This window comes from Rana temporaria, chromosome 3 (genome assembly GCF_905171775.1).
Source record: "Rana temporaria chromosome 3, aRanTem1.1, whole genome shotgun sequence".
Classification (NCBI taxonomy): domain Eukaryota; kingdom Metazoa; phylum Chordata; class Amphibia; order Anura; family Ranidae; genus Rana; species Rana temporaria.
In genome coordinates, this window is record NC_053491.1 from 292,067,167 (window position 1) to 292,085,377 (window position 18,211).

The following is an 18,211-nucleotide window of genomic DNA, read 5'->3' on the forward strand; positions in this document are numbered from 1 at the left end:
CATCTAAGATCCGAAGGCGTACGAAGCCGTACGCCTGTCGGATCTTACCCAAATGCCGTCGTATCTTGGTTTGAGGATTCAAACTAAATATACGATGTGGGAAATTTAAAAAGTACGCCGGCGTATCAGTAGATACGCCGGCGTACTTGCTCTGTGAATCTGGCCCATACAGTTCACTGTAATCTTACAAAGAATTACAGGCCTACAATATAAAACACCAAATTTCCCTGTGAAACAATGAAGCGCTTTGAGACGCAAAAATCTGACATAATCATACCGCCAGGGAGCTTAAAGTGATACTAAAGTATAAAAAAAATGTATATGCAAATCCTCCTCCTATATATTCTGCATTTATCGGTGTACAGCTTAAAATACACATCAGGCGGTGTACACAGTATATAATACAGTGTAGTGCGGTGTTAAAAATACCCATCGTATCAGGAAGGCCTCCAAGGAGAGGCAGACGCTCACAGGCCACTAAAAGAGGGCAAGCAGCCTCTGAAATAATATTAACAGCAGGGACTCTTTCTGCACCCAACAAGAGTAACTGTGAGGGGTTACAGTGTCAACTGGCACCACAAACACCTAAGGCCCAATTTTTTAGCAGAGTATATGGTGCAGTCTGTATAGTATATATACTGCAGTTCAGAGTATATAGCGCTATCAGTGTAGTATATATAATACAGTGCAGGGTATATAGTGCAGTGTACAATATATAATATAGTGTATTGAAGTGGTTAAGGGGAGCCCTATGACAGAATTAAGAAAAAAACTGCTTGGTTTCCCCCCTCCATACCAGGCCATTTGGGTCTGGTATGGAATTTGGGGGGGGGGGCACCACGCCATTAAAAAAAAAGAAAAATGGCGCGGAGTTCACCTTAATATCCATACCAGACCCGAAGGGCCTGGTATGGACTGGAGGGGGGGGACCCACTCTGTTTTTTTTAATAATGTTTTTATGTATATGGCAATACATTACAGCCGTGAGCAATTTTAAATGAATTATTTTCCTTTAGAAATGTAATTTTGCTGCGTTACTTTTCTAAACATGGGAAACATTTTCTACTTTACAGACATACTAAGGACAGTCCCTAAGCACGATATTTAAAGGAATATTTAATCTTTTTTGTTTCACTTTAAGAATTCTTAAAATCACTACTTCCGAACAAACGGCCGTTTTAAAAACTAGACTTTAACGGTGTTCGAATGTTCGCACAAACTTTTTGTCCGACCGCAAGTTCTGGTGCGACCCAAACCGGGGGGTGTTTGGCTCATCCCTAATCCTGACAGAGCTTAAGCTATTTTGCACTGTACTTCTCCTATGGATCTCAGGAGTGCAGGTTATTATTTTTTTATTTTTTTTTGCCCTAAATGGATGTTTTTTGAATTACACAATTGAAGAAAAGTATCTAAAGGGTGTATCTCACAATAACATATGCAGTGCTGGTGTAATTTGATTTCTGAAGAAGGACTGACTCCTATATATTTCTCTCCCTACAAGAAAAACCAGGAACCTTTCCCTAAAGTATGTAATGCAGAGTATCTTACAGTAACATATGCAGTGCTGGTGTAATTTTATTTCTGAAGCAGGACTGACTCCTATATATTTCTCTCCCTATAAGCAAAACCAGGAACCTTTCCCTAAAGTATCTAATGCAGAGTGACTTGCACATATGTAGATCACTGAGTAATTTGATTTCTGAAGCAGGACAGTCTGACTCCTATCTAATTCTCTCCCTCAGAGCAGCAGCAGCAGCAGCAGCAGCAGCAGCAGCAGCAGCAGCAGCAGCAGCAGCAGCAGCAGCAGCAGCCTTTCCCTACCCTATCTAAAGCAGAGTGACGTGCTGTGCTATGTGCCTCTAGCTTATATAGAGGCTGGGTCACATGCTGGGTCACATGCTGCACTGGCCAATCACAGCCATGCCATTAGTAGGCATGGCTATGATGGCTTCTAGGTCACACAAGTTAAACAAATGTTGATTGGCTGCCCTGCAGTGTGCCATTACATTGCCGAACCCGAACTCGAACCCGAACTTACAAGTAAATTGTTCAGTTCGGGTTCGCTCAGCCCCAATTGCATGTAAAATTCGAATTTTCTGAGATTGTGGATTTGAGGTTTTCATGAGCTGTAACCCCTTAGACAAGGGGTCTAACAAGCTCTATTAGACCCCCAACGTCTCCCCCGCCCTCCAAAGCATCTACACCAGCACAGAATGTGCTTATTTAAATGCTTCACTGACTGTAGCAGTCAGTAAATGACAGAAAAAAATAAATGAAACCAGAGGTGAAAAAATCATTGTCACAGAGGAGACTGGGGCCTTTTTTACGGTGATCCCGGCCATTTACAGTGGTCCCAGGTGGGACAGGAACAGGAGAGCCTGGGAACCATGGCGGGCAGCAACAGGAGGGAGGGCATCCCTTCTCAGTACTGTAAAAGTGATCTGGCTGGTGTAGAGCCACTTGCATTATTTTCTGCTACACAACTTATTGCTGGCAGTAAAAAAAATATAAAAATACATCAAGTGAGCTTTGTATAACCACTTGCTGACAGGATATAAATCTACATGGTCAGCAAGTGATTAAAGTGATTAAAGAATTATTGGGGGTAATCCACAAAATGGATACGCCGGCGTATCTACTGATACGCCGTCGTATCCCTGTTTCTATCTTTGGAACTGATCCACAGAATCAGTTTACCATAGATAGACAGAAGATCCGACATGTGTAATTGAATTACACTGTCGGATCTTAAGGATGCAATTCTAGGCTGGCCGCTAGGTGGCGAGGCCATTGCGGCCAGCCTAGAATATGCAAATGAACACTTACGGCGATCCACGAACGTTCCGACGGGCCCGTCGCGCTAATTCTACGTCGTTTACGTCGAGTTACGCCGCGTAAAAATAGGGCTGAGTCCTATTTGACTAAGCCCTATTAAGTATGGCCGTCGTTCCCGCGTCGAAGATTCAAACTCTACGTCGTTTGCGTAAGACGTCCGTGAATGGCGCTGGACGCCATTTACGTTACCGTCTAAGCAAATGACGTCGGAGCGACGTCTGTTAGCGCAATGCACGTCGGGTAATTTACCCGACGGAGCATGCGCAGTACGTCCGGCGCGGGAGAGCGCCTAATTTAAATGGGAATCGCCCATTTGTATTAGGAACGCCTTGCGCCGGACAGAGTTAAGTTACACCGCCGCAAATTTCCAGGTAAGTGCTTTGTGGATCGGCACCTAACTTGGGAGATTTGCGGCAGTGTAAAGTTAAGTTGCGCTCGGCGGCTGTGGATCTGGCCCCTTGTCTCTGTGAAAAGCCCTACTATATTTGAACCTCTGTCATTTTACTGTCTGGTGTCAAAGTGTTTATTACAGATGTTTATTAAAAGTTCAAATTATTATAGTAGACACTGTGAACAGTGCGTGTTTCTTTTAAATACAGTGTATGTGGTGGCAGGTATAGTTAACTGACCCTAGATTATTGGCGTGCAAGCTGGAAAATCTCTGTGAAGGGTGAGGCTGAGAGTGTGATCATCACATATTGGGGACAGCGTGGTGGGATCCGACACTGTCTTTGTAAATACAAACAATATTGGCGTAATCTAGATTTTCACAGAGTATGTGCTGTGTATATGTGTCACTGGGTTTATGAGGAACTATTTCAATTAAGCTATCATAATCACTATTTCAAACATGTTCCAGCATTCACCAAAGACTCCTGATGGTTTACATGCAGTTCATAACAGTTGTTGCAATGGAATTTTACACACAGCGTGAGGGGGGAAATCTTACAGTAAATGTTATTCTTGAATCACAACAGCTTATTTTTAAAAATAAAATATTATAAACATTTTAGCCACAGCGAGTTCATAATTTTAAAGTATTTTGATGTTATCACTTTAGTTGTTTACAAAGATGTGACATCTGGATTATATGCAATGGAATTTTACACATAGCTAAAAAGGGACAATCTTACTGTAGATTTTAGTCTTGAAATGTTTGTGCGGAAGTAGCTATGCACTGTATGTCAGTTTTTTAACCAGTTTTGTAGCATTTATAGCAGGTTATTCTAGGTTATATGACATGTCTTTCTAAAAAAAAGTCCCATCCAGGGCAAAACAACAGGCTCACTAAGCTGGCCATACCCCATAGGCAAATGCAGCAGGGTAAGAGAGTCAAAATGTAAGCTCCACAAATTCTCTGGTTGGAGCTTACACAGGGCCAATGACTTTCTTCCTGATCCCCATAGGCGTGTGCCAGCTGCTGGCTTCTGTCCTTTCCTCTCCCCCCAGCTCTTGCGGGGGGTGTTTCAGAATGGAGAGCGGGAGAGAGGGCTGGTAAATGTCAATTACTGGTCCGTTCCTTTTCTAAAATAACACACTCACGATGTTTATTCATAAATAAAGCATAGTAAACTGTTTACTATGCTTCAGTTTGTGAATAAACATGAAGTCGCTCAGCACAGAGCACTTCCCATTCATTCACTGTCCAGTGCAGCTGAGGTTGCAGAGAAAGTGTCGTTAAGATTTGGGGTGCACACCCCAATGGAAGAGGCTGCGTACACCTATGCTGATCCCATTTGACAGCATTGGTACCTGCCCAGAGTATGTAAAGTCATTTGACAGGAAATCAAATGACAGACTTCAAATGTCAGACCTCTAAGGCCCCGTACACACGGTCGGACCGAACCGATGAGAATGGACCGAAGTTCAGTTTCATCGGACCAAACCGACCGTGTGTATGGCCCATCGGTCTGTTTTCCTTCGGTCCAAAATTTTAAAACATGCTTCAAAACCGAACCGATGGACGGCTGCCCGATCGGACCAAACCGGTGGTTAGTACAGAAAAGCATTGGTTCAAAACCCGCGCATGCTCAAAATCAAGTCGACGCATGCTTGGAAGCATTGAACTTCGTTTTATTCAGCACGTCGTGTGTTTTACGTCACCGCGTTCTGACCCGATCGTTTTTTGAACTGATGGTGTGTACGCACATCAGACCATCAGGCCACTTCTGCGCTGAACCGATGAAAACGGTCCGTCGGACCATTCTCATCGGTTCGGTCCGACCGTGTGTACGGGGCCTAACACTCCAGCTAAAGCAGTCTAGTTTAGATACATTTTATAAGTAAGACTACACAATTATTAAAATAACAGGCTGAAAATTCATATTCCTGTATAGGCCTAATCACAACTGCTACACTTTACTAAAAAAATAAAAATAAACATTTTAGCCACAATGAGTTCACCATTCTAAAAGTGTTTTGATGTTTTCACTCTAGTTGTTTACAGAGATGAGCAATCAGGATTTTATGCAGATTATGTAAATTCAAACTATAGAGCAGAAAATAGGACTTTAAAGGTGCTAAACACTTTAACAGGAAATAGATATTCATACAGAATTAAGATTAAAAAAACTATCCATTTATTATATAATGGTAAAAATCTGATGCGCTTCATAACACAGTGCAGTGCAACATATAAGTATCCACATTTATAAACAAATACCATGCTTTCATCCATCACCACCCCATATTAAGACATAAATCACATAATAGATAGATAGCATGGTGTCCTCACAGGTACAAACCAAAAATAGTAAAGGGTGGGATGGCTTGGGAATATGTTTAACCTCTCCAATGTCCAATATATTACCAAAAAGAGAAATTTATCTGTCAGCTAGGAAGTTTAAAAGTGGGCATCTCTGGAGCCATAAATACTGCTCCAATCTACTACTCACAGGGCAAAAGATCTGGCAGAAGCTTCATCCCTGAGGCCGGGTTCACACCTATGCGAATTGTTTGCGGCTTAAACCGCATCCAATTTGCATTAACATTATAAAATACATCGTTTTCAATGAGGCTGGTTCACATATGTGCGATGAATTCGCACTGCGCATTGGCGAAAAAACATGTGCGTTTTCTAGGCATTACGGTGTGGCTCAGGTGCGAATTCAGGCCCATTATCTTCTATGGGCACGCATCTAATTCACAGATGTGTTAATTTCTCTTCAGGATTTCTCTCATTCACCTCAATACACTTCCCCCCTCCCCCTCCCCTCTCCCAGGTCTCCAAATTCGCAGCTAAAACTGAGATAATCTGCTGAACAGTTCTTGTATCTCTCTGCAGAGATAAGAGAGCTGAAATTCACACTGTGAATCCTGACTGAAGGTTTGGAGAGTGTCGGCCACATTAAGCAGGTCTGCTTAATCTAGCCATGTTGATGGACAAAATATATGTAGTCATTAGTAAAGTATGTAGATAGAGGTTTAGCTTTGCTTGTCAACAGATACATCTGGGAATTTCAGCTTGCAAATTACATATTACAGTCTATTACTTTAAGCTGAACATGTTTTCCATGTCAACTTAACTGGACAGGTGATATACAAATTGTGCGTAAATATTTACACATTTTGATAACAACAATCATCACCTGCATTTGAAATAGCACAGACCAATAAATAGATTTGGAAACAGCGAATCCTTCAATTACCACCTCCAAAAAAAATCATCTCGAAGAGTGACCATTTAATGTTCTCCACCAGGCTGAGTAAGGCCTCGTACACACGACCGAGTTTCTCGGCAAAAACCAGCAAGAAGCTTGCTGGGTTTTTTTTTTGCCGAGGAAACCGGTCGTGTGTACACTTTTTGATGAGGAAACCGTCGAGGATCTCGTCGGGCCAAAAAGAAAGCATGTCTTCTTTTTCCTCGACGGGAATGGGAAAATTTGGCTCGCCGAGATCCTCGGCGGCTTCACAAGGAACTCGACGAGCAAAACTATGTGTTTCGCCCCGTCGAGTTCCTCGGAAGTGTGTACGAGGCTTCACAATCTTATATCTCTAATGCCCTGTACACACGGTCGGAATTTCCGATGGAAAAAGTCTGATGGGAGCTTTTCATTGGATATTCCGACCGTATGTATGCCCAATCTGACTTTTTGTGTCCGAAATTCCGACGGACTTAGCTAGAGAACATGTTCTCTTTTTTTCAGACGGAAAAAAATCCTATTGGAAAATCTGTTCGTCTGTATAGAATTCCGACGCACTAAAAACCACACATGCTCAGAATCAAGTTGACGCATGCTCAGAAGCATTGAACTTAATTTTTCTCGGCTCGTCGTAGTGTTGTACGCCACCGCGTTCTTGACGGTCGGAATTTGGTGTGACCGTGTGTATGCAAAACAGCTTGAGCGGAATTCCGTCGGAAAATACATCTGAGTTTATTCAGACGGAAAAACGGTCGTGTGTACAGGGCATAAGACTCTCTGACATTCCTGTCCAACAGTTCTCTGAGAAGAAAGGAATCAAACAGGTTGGTAAACCTTGTCCAAGAAACAGAAACAGAAACAGCTCTACTGGTTGGTACTGTTACATGATGCAGGGGTGTAAGTACAGATCATGGGGCCCCGAATAAATATTTTAATGGGGCCCCTGGGACCTGCTTGCTGTCATTGATCCTAACATAAATTGTCTTTGTCTAAACCAGTGGTTCTCAACCCCTCTAGTGCCGTGACCGCTTGATAAAATTTCCCAAGCGGTTGGGACCCCCAACGGTAGAATTTTCGTAGCGTGGGTTGTCAGCGCCCCTAACCCTCGGACATTTAGGAGTCCCTTCCACTCGTACCATATTAAAACCCCTTCTGGTAAATTTTAGGATGTTACATTCTCTTTATGTTCTTATTTCTCTCCCTTTTATCTCTCTATCTTAATTTATTTTTAATTCCCCCCACCCCCCCATCCCCTCTAGCTGTCTTTCCTGTTCTCTTATTCCTTCTCTCCCTCTACCTTCTATGTATTCTCTATTTTTTGCCTTCTCTTACTCCTTGGGGGGGAGTTGGGATGAGTGGCAATGCTGGCGGGGAGTTCTGATTAGCCAACTTGGGTGCTCTTGATCAAGATCACCTGCTGACCTGAGAACTGCAGTAGGGGCTTTAAATGGCAACTATCATCACAGGTAGTGTTACCCACTGTGTCTCCAGCTCTGTAGTGTCTCGCAGAAGTGACCCCTATGCTGAAATCAGAAGATAGGGTCTTCTCCAGCCCCTCCCACTTCACATTCCTCACCAGTCAGCTGACCTCTAGTCTCTGCCTGCCCCACAGCCATGTTGTGAACTGAATGGGCGGCCACAGGCTCCAGGAACTGCCCTGCTGGGCATCTGCGAAAAGGCTGAGTGCGCTGCGGGCTTCAGGAACAGCCCAGGATTTGGTGACCCCTGGCAAATTGTCATTTGACCCCCAAGGGGGTCCCGACCCCCAGGTTGAGAACCACTGGTCTAAACCAAGGACAGGTTATCAGATAGAACTAAAAACATCTGTCAGTATTTAGCTGAGGAGTTGGGCATACAGGGTTAATTTTATTTCTAGCCAGGATGACAAGGAGCTCTGAAGGCAATAGATCTACATTACTAAAAGAGCAAAAAAAAAAAAAATCCTTACTGCACAGACTGCAAAGGGGGTGGGGTCTGTGGAGACTAGTGACAGTAATTCTGAAGTTTCTTCTTGTACATCTGACATCACCTCTCCTGGATTGGAAAATGTCACAGAAGTTACAGGGTCAGTGTCAACAACCACCGCTGCAATCCTTAAAAATAAGGTGATGCATACAGTATGTGGTATTTCCATTTTCTTTTCTTTTTCTTTAACCACTTAAGCCCCGGACCATATTGCTGGTCAAAGACCAGGCCACTTTTTGCGATTTGGCACTGCATCGTGGCTCCCCAAAAAAATTGTCGTATAACTGTGGCAGTTGGTTGGCAAGCAATTAAATTGTCTAAACACCCCCCTCCCCCCCTATTCCATGAGGCCATTTTATATACTATTATGAGAGCATTCACTGGTGGCAGTATTTAAAAAAAAAAAAAAATATATATATATATATATTGTAATGTTTGGGGGACCAGCTTGATCGCAGGACACAGGCTTCTTAAATCAAAACTATGGTTTATTAAACTTAAATGGCTTAGCAGCAGCAAAAACAAAAGAAATAACAGTCTCACCGACTTGTACAGCTCAGAACTGCTATCGCAGTTAAACAGTCCTTCCAGGTAAGTCCTTCAGTAGCAGGTTTTTAGGCAGGACACTGCCAAGTCCTTTCACAGCTTTTCATAGCTTTTCATAGCTTCCACAGCTTTCCTTGTCCACCATTCACCATGCATTGGACTCTCCTACACTCCTTCCCTCTCACCTTTACTTCCTGTCTGCTTTAAACTACTTCCTTATACAGGTGCGTTAACCCTTTCCATTCCCTTAAAGGCACCACAGTCCAAACAGAGGGGAAATATAACGTCCTTCCAGGACCCAGCCATGGCGTCCTGTACATATCCCCCCCTGTGCCCCAACGCCAAGGAGGTGGAGGCAACAGTGGAGCTCAAACAATGGACTCGGGAGAGGGCATCTGCATTTTGATGCAGTCTCCCGGGCCTATGCTCCACTACAAACTTAAATTCTTGGAGCGCCAGGAACCAACGTGTAATCCTGGCATTAGTCCCTTTACCCTGCCTCATCCATGTTAAAGGGGCATGATCAGAAATGAGCCTAAACTTCCTCCCCAAGAGGTAATACCTGAGGGAATCCAGAGCCCACTTAATGGCCAGACACTCTCTTTCAATAATAGCGTAGTTTTTCTCCGCTGGTGTCAACTTTCTACTGAGGAAGACTACTGGGTGTTCCTCACCACAAACAACCTGTGACAACACAGCTCCCAATCCTACATCGGAAGCATCAGTTTGGACAACAAACTCTTCTGAAAAATTGGGCGCTATCAAGACAGGGTGTTGGCACAGTGCTGACTTGAGCACCAAAAAAGCCTTCTCAGCGTCTGCATTCCACTCCACCATGACCGATTTCCGACCCTTAGTCAGATCGGTCAATGGAGCCGCCAATGTGGCAAAGTTGGGTACAAACCTCCTGTAGTATCCCACCATGCCCAGGAATGCACGTACCTGCTTTTTTGTGAGGGGGCGGGGCCAACTCTTTATAGCCTCTACCTTGCTGACCTGAGGTTTCACCACCCCTCTACCCACAATATAGCCCAGGTATTTCACCTCCTCCATTCCCAAAGCACATTTTTCAGGGTTTATTGTAAACCCCTCTTTCCAGAGAGAGTCCAGTACTGCCTGGACTTTGGGCAAGTGTGACTCCCAGTCTCTGCTAAAAATGACTATGTCGTCCAAGTACACTGAGGCATACTCCCGATGAGGTCGTAAAATCCTATCCATTGCTCGCTGGAACGTGGCTGGAGCAGTTTGCAGTCCAAAGGCATTCTTTTGTACTGAAAACTCCCCTCTGGAGTAGAAAAAGCAGTTTTCTTTTTAGCAGCCTTAGTTAATGGGATTTGCCAATACCCCTTGGTAAGGTCTAATGTTGTGATATACCTAGCTGGACCTAGTCTCTCAATAAGTTCATCTACCCGGGGCATGGGGTAGGCATCAAACCGTGAAACTTCATTAAGCTTCCGGAAATCATTGCAGAATCGCAGAGTCCCGTTGGGCTTTGGTACCAACACAATCGGGCTCGACCACTCACTCTGCGATTCCTCAATGATCTCCAGGTCCAGCATCTTCTTTACTTCCTCTGAAACGGCCTTCCTTTGAGCCTCTGGGATGCGGTAGGGCCTGACAAAAACTTTGACTCCAGGTTCCGTGATAATATCATGCTCTATGATACTAGTTAGCCCCGGCAAGTCTGAAAACTTCTCTTTATTTCTCTGCAAGAACTCCTTTGCCTGCTGACTTTGGTATTTAGATAGGGTATTTGCTACTTGGACACTCTCCACCCCAACCTGTGGCTCAAGCCTTGCACTAGCCAGGGAGGTCACCGGTTCCCTGTCTGTCCAGGGCTTTAACAAGTTGACATGATATATCTGATACGGTTTCCTCTTGCCTGGCTGGTGGACTCTATAATTGACCTCTCCCACTTTTTCCACAACTTCAAAGGGTCCTTGCCACCTGGCTAAGAACTTACTTTCCACAGTGGGAATTAGCACCGCTACTCGATCCCCCACTTGGAAGTGCCTTATTTTAGCAGCCCTGTTATAGACCCGTCGTTGAGCCTCCTGGGCTTTTTGCAAATGCTCTTTGACTAGCGGCATCACAGTTTGGATCCTTTCCTGCATTTGGGAGACATATTCCAGGACACTCTTATGCTGCTGTTCAGCAGTTCACTTTCCCACTCCTCTTTAACCACGTCAAGAAGTCCGCGAGGTCTCCGCCCATATACCAACTCAAAGGGCGAAAAACCCGTGGAGGCCTGGGGCACTTCCCGGATAGCAAACAGGAGAGCTGGTAACAGGCAGTCCCAATCTTTCCCATCCCTTTGTACCACTTTCTTGAGCATAGATTTAAGGGTCTTATTAAAGCGTTCCACCAACCCGTCCGTTTGGGGATGGTAGACCGATGTGCGTAGCTGTTTAATCCGGAACAGCTTACACACATCGGCCATAACCCTTGACATAAACGGGGTACCCTGGTCTGTGAGTATTTCCTTGGGGAAACCAGTCCATGTAAACATCTGGAATAATTCCCGGGCAATGGCCTTTGAGGAGGTATTCCGCAGGGGTAGCGCCTCAGGATATCGGGTGGCATAGTCAAGAATCACCAATATGTAGGAGTGACCTCGAGCTGACTTTACCAAGGGACCCACTATATCCATGGCTATCCTCTCGAATGGGACCTCAATTATGGGCAGAGGGACCAAAGGGCTCCGAAAATGAGTCACCGGAGCGGTCAACTGACAGGTCGGACAAGAGGTACAGTATCTCTTTACCTCTGCTTTCAGACCTGGCCAGTAAAACCGGTCGGTGATCCGTGCCTCCGTTTTTTCAACTCCCAGGTGTCCCCCTAACACATCGTTATGGGCCAGGTCCAGAACCTTTCGTCTATATTGTTGGGGTACCAACAATTGCTCTACCACATTTTCTCTCTCCTTGGTAACCCGATACAGCAATTCATTATATATTGCAAAGTGTGGCCACCTCTCATTCGCACCTGGCTCTTGGGGAACCCCATTTACTACTACCACTTGTTCCCGTGCATGGGCCAAAGTGGGGTCCTGCATCTGAGCAGTCCCAAATGCCCCATGGGGAACACCCAAATCCGGCAGCGCAGGGGTAGAGGCCACTTCCTCATCCTCTTCCCCCCAGCATTACCTGAAGTGGGAAAGGCTCCTCCCCCTTAGTGTTTTGGTAGGTCTGTGGACCACATATCTTGACATCCTCAATAGTATCAATACTACTTTCATCACCATTAACCCAATCATTAGCATTTTCCCCATCTGGGTCCACATTAACGTTTGGCAGTTCAGGGTTATCCCTCTCAGCAGCAGGAACAGGGGGGCTAGTTTCTCCCCAGTCTCTGAACTGTTCTCCTTGTTCCCACAGTTTTGTAAACAATGGACAGTCTCGTCCTATTATAACATCATGCACCAAGTTCTTTATCACCCCCACCTCTTGAGTAACAGTGCCACATGCTGAGGAGATAGACAACGTGATGAGCGGGTACTCTCTAGTGTCCCCGTGAATGCATACCACCCGTAAAGTTTTTCTTACCGGACCGATCTTCCCAATCACTCTAGGATGAACCAGGGTTACCATGCTTCCAGAGTCCAACAAAGCCCGGGCAGGGAGGTGGTTCACTTGGACTTCACACTCAAACTTTTCCTCATCCAGGTCGAGGTGTGTGGTGCACACTTTGTGGGCACAAAAAGACCCCCTCCGAAGAACCCCGCATTCCATGGGCTCCTCTTGCAGTGGGCAGTGTGCCCGGGTATGACCCCAGGAATGACATCGCCAACATTGTACATCCCCTCCTCTCCGAACAGGAACAGAACGCTGCGAAGGTACCGGGAGTGTCTCTTGGCCTTCCGGGGTGTTTGTCCCAGGGCTCCTTGGAACATCCTTTCGAAGGGCAGCAGTTGGTCGAACAGGCCGTGGCAGACTAGGCCCTATGCGCTTGGTAGGTCCGAGCAGGTCCTCCACCACTGTATATCGTTCCACCATCTCAACAAGGAGGTTTGCTGTTTTGGGGTCTCCATGGCTGACCCACCGTTGGAGGTCATCTGGCAGGGACCTCAGGTATCGGTCCAGCACGACCCGCTCCACAATTTGGGGGCCAGACAACACCTCAGGCTGCAGCCATTTTTTTACTAGTTGCACCAGGTCATGCATTTGAGACCGGGGTGGCCGATCTGGACGATATTTCCATTGGTGTACACGTTGGGCCCGAACGGCCGTAGTCACCCCCAGACGAGCCAGAATTTCTGCCTTTAGCTTTTGATAGTCTTTAGCATCATCTGATGGCAGGTCAAAGTAGGCTTTTTGAGGATCTCCAGTGAGAAAAGGAGCAATGAGGCCGGCCCATTGGTCCTGAGACCATCCTTCTCTCTCCGCTGTCCTCTCAAACGTAGCAAGAAATGCCTCTACATCATCGCTCAGGGACAACTTCTGTAAAAAATGGCTTGCCCTCACAGTCACCTGGTTGCCAGGGGCAACAGCCGCTGGCTCCTGAACCTGAGACAGCTGTTGCACCGCTTCCTTTAAGGCAGTCACCTGAGCCTGCATAACCCCTTGCTGGGCTGCTTGCTGGGCTGCTAACTGGGCCACCAACAGGCGAGTATTTTCTTGCTGCAGAGCCAGCGCCTCTTTGTTGTAAGTTTGCGCTTGTATGTTAGCCAGGGTCAGCTGTTTAATTAGCTCCTCCATTGCTTCAACTTTCAATGTTTGTGCAGCTTTAACCCAGGACATAAATTCAATGTACTGTCCCTTTAAATGTTAGTTCAATATAAAGTCCAATGCAACAGAAAAAAAAACGTTTTTTTTTTTTTTTTTTTTTTTCTTCTTATGCCTGTTATTCAGTCCTGCCCGCATTCTCCACCAGTGTAATGTTTGGGGGACCAGCTTGATCGCAGGACACAGGCTTCTTAAATCAAAACTATGGTTTATTAAACTTAAATGGCTTAGCAGCAGCAAAAACAAAAGAAATAACAGTCTCACCGACTTGTACAGCTCAGAACTGCTATCGCAGTTAAACAGTCCTTCCAGGTAAGTCCTTCAGTAGCAGGTTTTTAGGCAGGACACTGCCAAGTCCTTTCACAGCTTTTCATAGCTTTTCATAGCTTCCACAGCTTTCCTTGTCCACCATTCACCATGCATTGGACTCTCCTACACTCCTTCCCTCTCACCTGCACTTCCTGTCTGCTTTAAACTACTTCCTTATACAGGTGCGTTAACCCTTTCCATTCCCTTAAAGGCACCACAGTCCAAACAGAGGGGAAATATAACGTCCTTCCAGGACCCAGCCATGGCGTCCTGTACAATATATATATATATATATATATATATATATATATATATATATATATATATATATATACACACACACACACACACTATATTACCAAAAGTATTGGGGCACCTTCCTTTACACTCACATGAACTTTAATGGCATCCCTTACTTTGTGCACAGGTCAAAATCATTTGGTGGAGGGGGGATTATAGTGTGTGGTTGTTTTTCAGGGGTTGGGCTTGGCCCCTTAGTTCCAGTAAAGCAGGGATCCTCAAACTACAGCCCTCCTGTTGCAGAACTACACATCCCATGAGGCATTGTAAAGCTCTGACATTCACAGACATGATTAGGAATGATGTGAATTGTATTTCCTGAACAACTGGAGGGCCGTAGTTTGAAGACCCCTGCAGTAAAGGGAACTCTTAAGGCATCAGCATCATCATCATACCAAGACATGTTTGACAATTTCATGCTCCCAACTTTGTGGGAACAGTTTGGGGATGGCCCCTTCCTGTTTCAGTGCACAAACAAGGTCCATTAAGACATGGATGAGCGAGTTTGCTGCACTGAAATCCCAAGCAACATTGTTAACTATGCCTACTGGACTCCAGAACTCCACCTATCCCCACCCCTCTTTGTTCCATCCCAAAAGCCCACTTTATGTAATGTATGCAAAAGGACTCTTGGGATGTTTAACTGGGAGAGTGTCTATGTTAAAAGGAAAGACTTTCCCTGCAAGAATTTTACATACCAGGTGATGGATGACCTTTCAGTAAAATTTGTTTCCTGGATCACCTCATGTCATCAATCAACTCCAACCTGCGCTGATAAGCCATTCACCTCTGCAGCTATGGGTTCGGATCCCGGTCTCGGCTACATGTGAATTGAGTTTGGTGGTCTCAGCCCGGCTCCCGGTGGGTGTGCTATGTGAGGTAAGCCTGCGCTTAGTATACCCACCCCCCTCCCACAAAAAAAACACCACACTTACACGCACTCGAAATTGGGTTAACATGCACGCACTTTGACCTCGCGGTCTCTAAAAAAGAGAGGCGAAGGACTAACAGGGCTGGTTGAGTGGGCTAGATCCTCTCACTCCCTTATAGGGAGTCCCTCTGCCCAGTTGGGCTTCAAAGCGGAGCAGGTAGGGCGGGCTGTGTGGGAGGACCCCCTCACACACCCGCCATTGCCACCCGGGGCATGGAGAAAGGTGGCAGATTGCCTCTGGGGGAGGCCTGCCTACTCCCAGCTCCTGCAGTCCGGCTCCTCTCTCGAGTACACGCACAAAATAAATTTAATACAAAAAAAAAAAAAATCTATCAACTCCAACCAATCTGATCCCATAGACCAGATGATCAGAATACCTTTACCTATTTGTCAAGACCTGTAGGGCTGGAGAGCTCACTGCTTGCGAAGGCAAGCCCAGGGCATGTGGAAGGGACCGGTGTCTAGACAGTCCAATCTAGATGTTTGCCCTTCTCTTCCAAGGTTGCCAGGTCCATATTCTGATAGACAACAAGATGTTTCTTATGTTGCAAAACAATTTGGCACCAGAAGCATCCCTCATCTGTAGATCCCAGCTGAAATTTACCAATGGGCGGAGACACACCTGAAGGCTTGAAAGTGGCCAACCTGCTGAACACAGAGAACCTGCTGGCAGATTGCATTTTTTTTGGACAATCATGAGTGGGTGGTGAGCAGAAGAAATCTTTGGACATTTTTTAGCCAGTCTGATGATGACACAAGGGAACACAGGTTTCCAACTTTAAATTCAGATTCAAGTGCCCTAAAGCTATGGCTCAGACTGCTTTAAGAGAAATGTGAGACCTTTTGGTAGATCATAAGCTCAATAATGGCATGCAATGCCAAGCTGTGGTTTGCAAAGCGAGCAAAGTCCTTTCTTGTATTAAGAGAGGTATGGACTCCAGAGACAGAGATATAATTTTGCCCCTGTAGAAATCATTAGTAAGACCTCATCTGGAATATGCAGTTCAGTTTTGGGCTCCAGTTCTCAAGAAGGATATTGGGGAACTGGAGAAAGTACAGAGAAGGGCAACCAAACTGATAAGAGGCATGGAGGAGCTCAGCTATGAGGAAATATTAGAGGATCTGAATTTATTCACTCTTGAGAAGAGGAGAATAAGGGGGGATATGATCAACATGTACAAATGTATAAGGGGTCCATACAGTGAACTTGGTGTTGATTTATTCACTTTACGGTCAACACTGAGGACAAGGGGACACTCTTTACGTCTAGAGGAAAAGAGATTTCACCTCCAAATACGGAAAGGTTTCTTCACAGTAAAAGCTGTGAAAATGTGGAACAGACTCCCTCCAGACATGGTTCTGGCCAGCTCAGTAAAGGCCTGGATACTTTCCTAAATGTACATAATATAACTGGGTACTAACATTTATAGGTAAAGTTGATCCGGGGAATATCCGATTGCCTCATGGGGGATCAGGAAGGAATTTTTTCCCCTGCTGTAGCAAATTGGATCTCATGCTTTGCTGGTTTTTTTTGCCTTCCTCTGGATCAACGGTGGGTATAGAATTGGGTATATGTGATTGTATGATATTAATATTATTTTATTTCTTATGGTTGAACTTGATGGACCTTTTTCAACCTGACTAACTATGTAACTATGTAAGATCATTTCTATTTAAGGAAATTATTTCTTACCTAAAAAATGCTTCCAAGTTATAGCTTGTACTTGATGTATGGACTGAGGTAACCGCTGCCATGGGGCATTCACCAGCATCCGTCCACTTTGGCTTCCTACCTCAGCAGAACACCATAAGAATAAATGCATCAGAAAAGATTGTGATAGAAACAACACATCGAGCACTGACACATAGTTGCCAACTGTACTGGACATCAAGGGACAAAGCCATACTTTGTAGGTTAAAAAGTTCCCTCACCCCAGACCAGTTGTACAACAAATAGCTGTAAATATTCTTTGGTGAATGCAATAAGATAATAATAATAATAATAATAAAATAAAATAACTATCACGAGTTGGCGACTATGCGTCTAGCACTAGTATACTGACAGCATTACATCCAATGTACACAATAACATTGACTGGTGGGAATCGATTTGAAGGTCATATGAAAATTAAAATGATTTTTACAAAAAAAAAAAAGCAGCTTATTTTTGTTAGTTTTGCCTTGCTGCTAATTATACAAAGAAGAACATGGAAACCATGGTAACCAAGACAGTCAGAGGAATGTAAGAAGATCCAAAATTATCACAGATGAGTTATCGCTTTGTTTTTCATTCACTCATTATTTTACCATGTGGGTTGCTATTCAGTCTCCAGTCATCCTGCAACAATGTCATACTTAAAGCAATACAGCTTGGTAAAGTCTTTTTAACTGGGATACAGACAAAACCAAAAATACATTAGTAGAGATGGGAAATTTTGACAGTGAATTTATTTCTCACATGAAAGTCAATAAAAATCTCCCCAACAGTGTCACATGTGTAGGGCCTCATACACACGACCGTTTTCCTCAACAGAATCCATCAAGAAAATTGGTGGCAGAGCTTTTTTGCCGAGGAAAACGGTCGTGTGTATGTTTTTCGTCGAGAAAACTGTCATGGATCTCGACGAGAAAAAAAGAGAACAAGTTCTCTTTTTTCTTGTCGGGAGTCTCAATTTCCTCGTTGTGTTTCTCGTCGGGCTGGTTTACGACGAGAAACACGTTTGTGTGTATGCTTAGAAACCCGCGTATGCTCAGAATAAAGTATGAGACGGGAGCGCGCCTTCGGTAAAAGTATCGTTCGTAATGGAGATAGCACATTTGTCACGCTGTAACAGACTGTATAGCGCGAATCATCTCTTACCAAACTTTTACTTAACACGCAGTAACATGAGATTAGCAAAAGCAGCCCCAAGGGTTGTGCCAGTGGAATCGAACTTCCCCTTTATAGTGCCTTCGTATGT

General features: G+C 44.7%; 1 protein-coding gene across 5 annotated transcripts in view; it reads right to left on the reverse strand.

Moving 5' to 3' along the window:
- The window catches only part of LOC120932399 (F-box/LRR-repeat protein 21-like), a 119,768-nt gene that overhangs the window by 13,540 nt on the left and 88,017 nt on the right, over positions 1–18,211 (reverse strand). For 3 of the 5 annotated variants that reach the window (XM_040344741.1, XM_040344739.1, XM_040344740.1), the window contains one exon: positions 16,945–17,040. The exons of the other annotated variants lie outside the window; for them this stretch is intronic. In XM_040344741.1, the coding sequence (XP_040200675.1) occupies positions 16,945–17,006 (62 nt within the window). In that variant the 5' untranslated portion in view covers positions 17,007–17,040. The remainder of the gene's footprint in view (positions 1–16,944; positions 17,041–18,211) is intronic. 5 annotated transcript variants of the gene reach the window in all.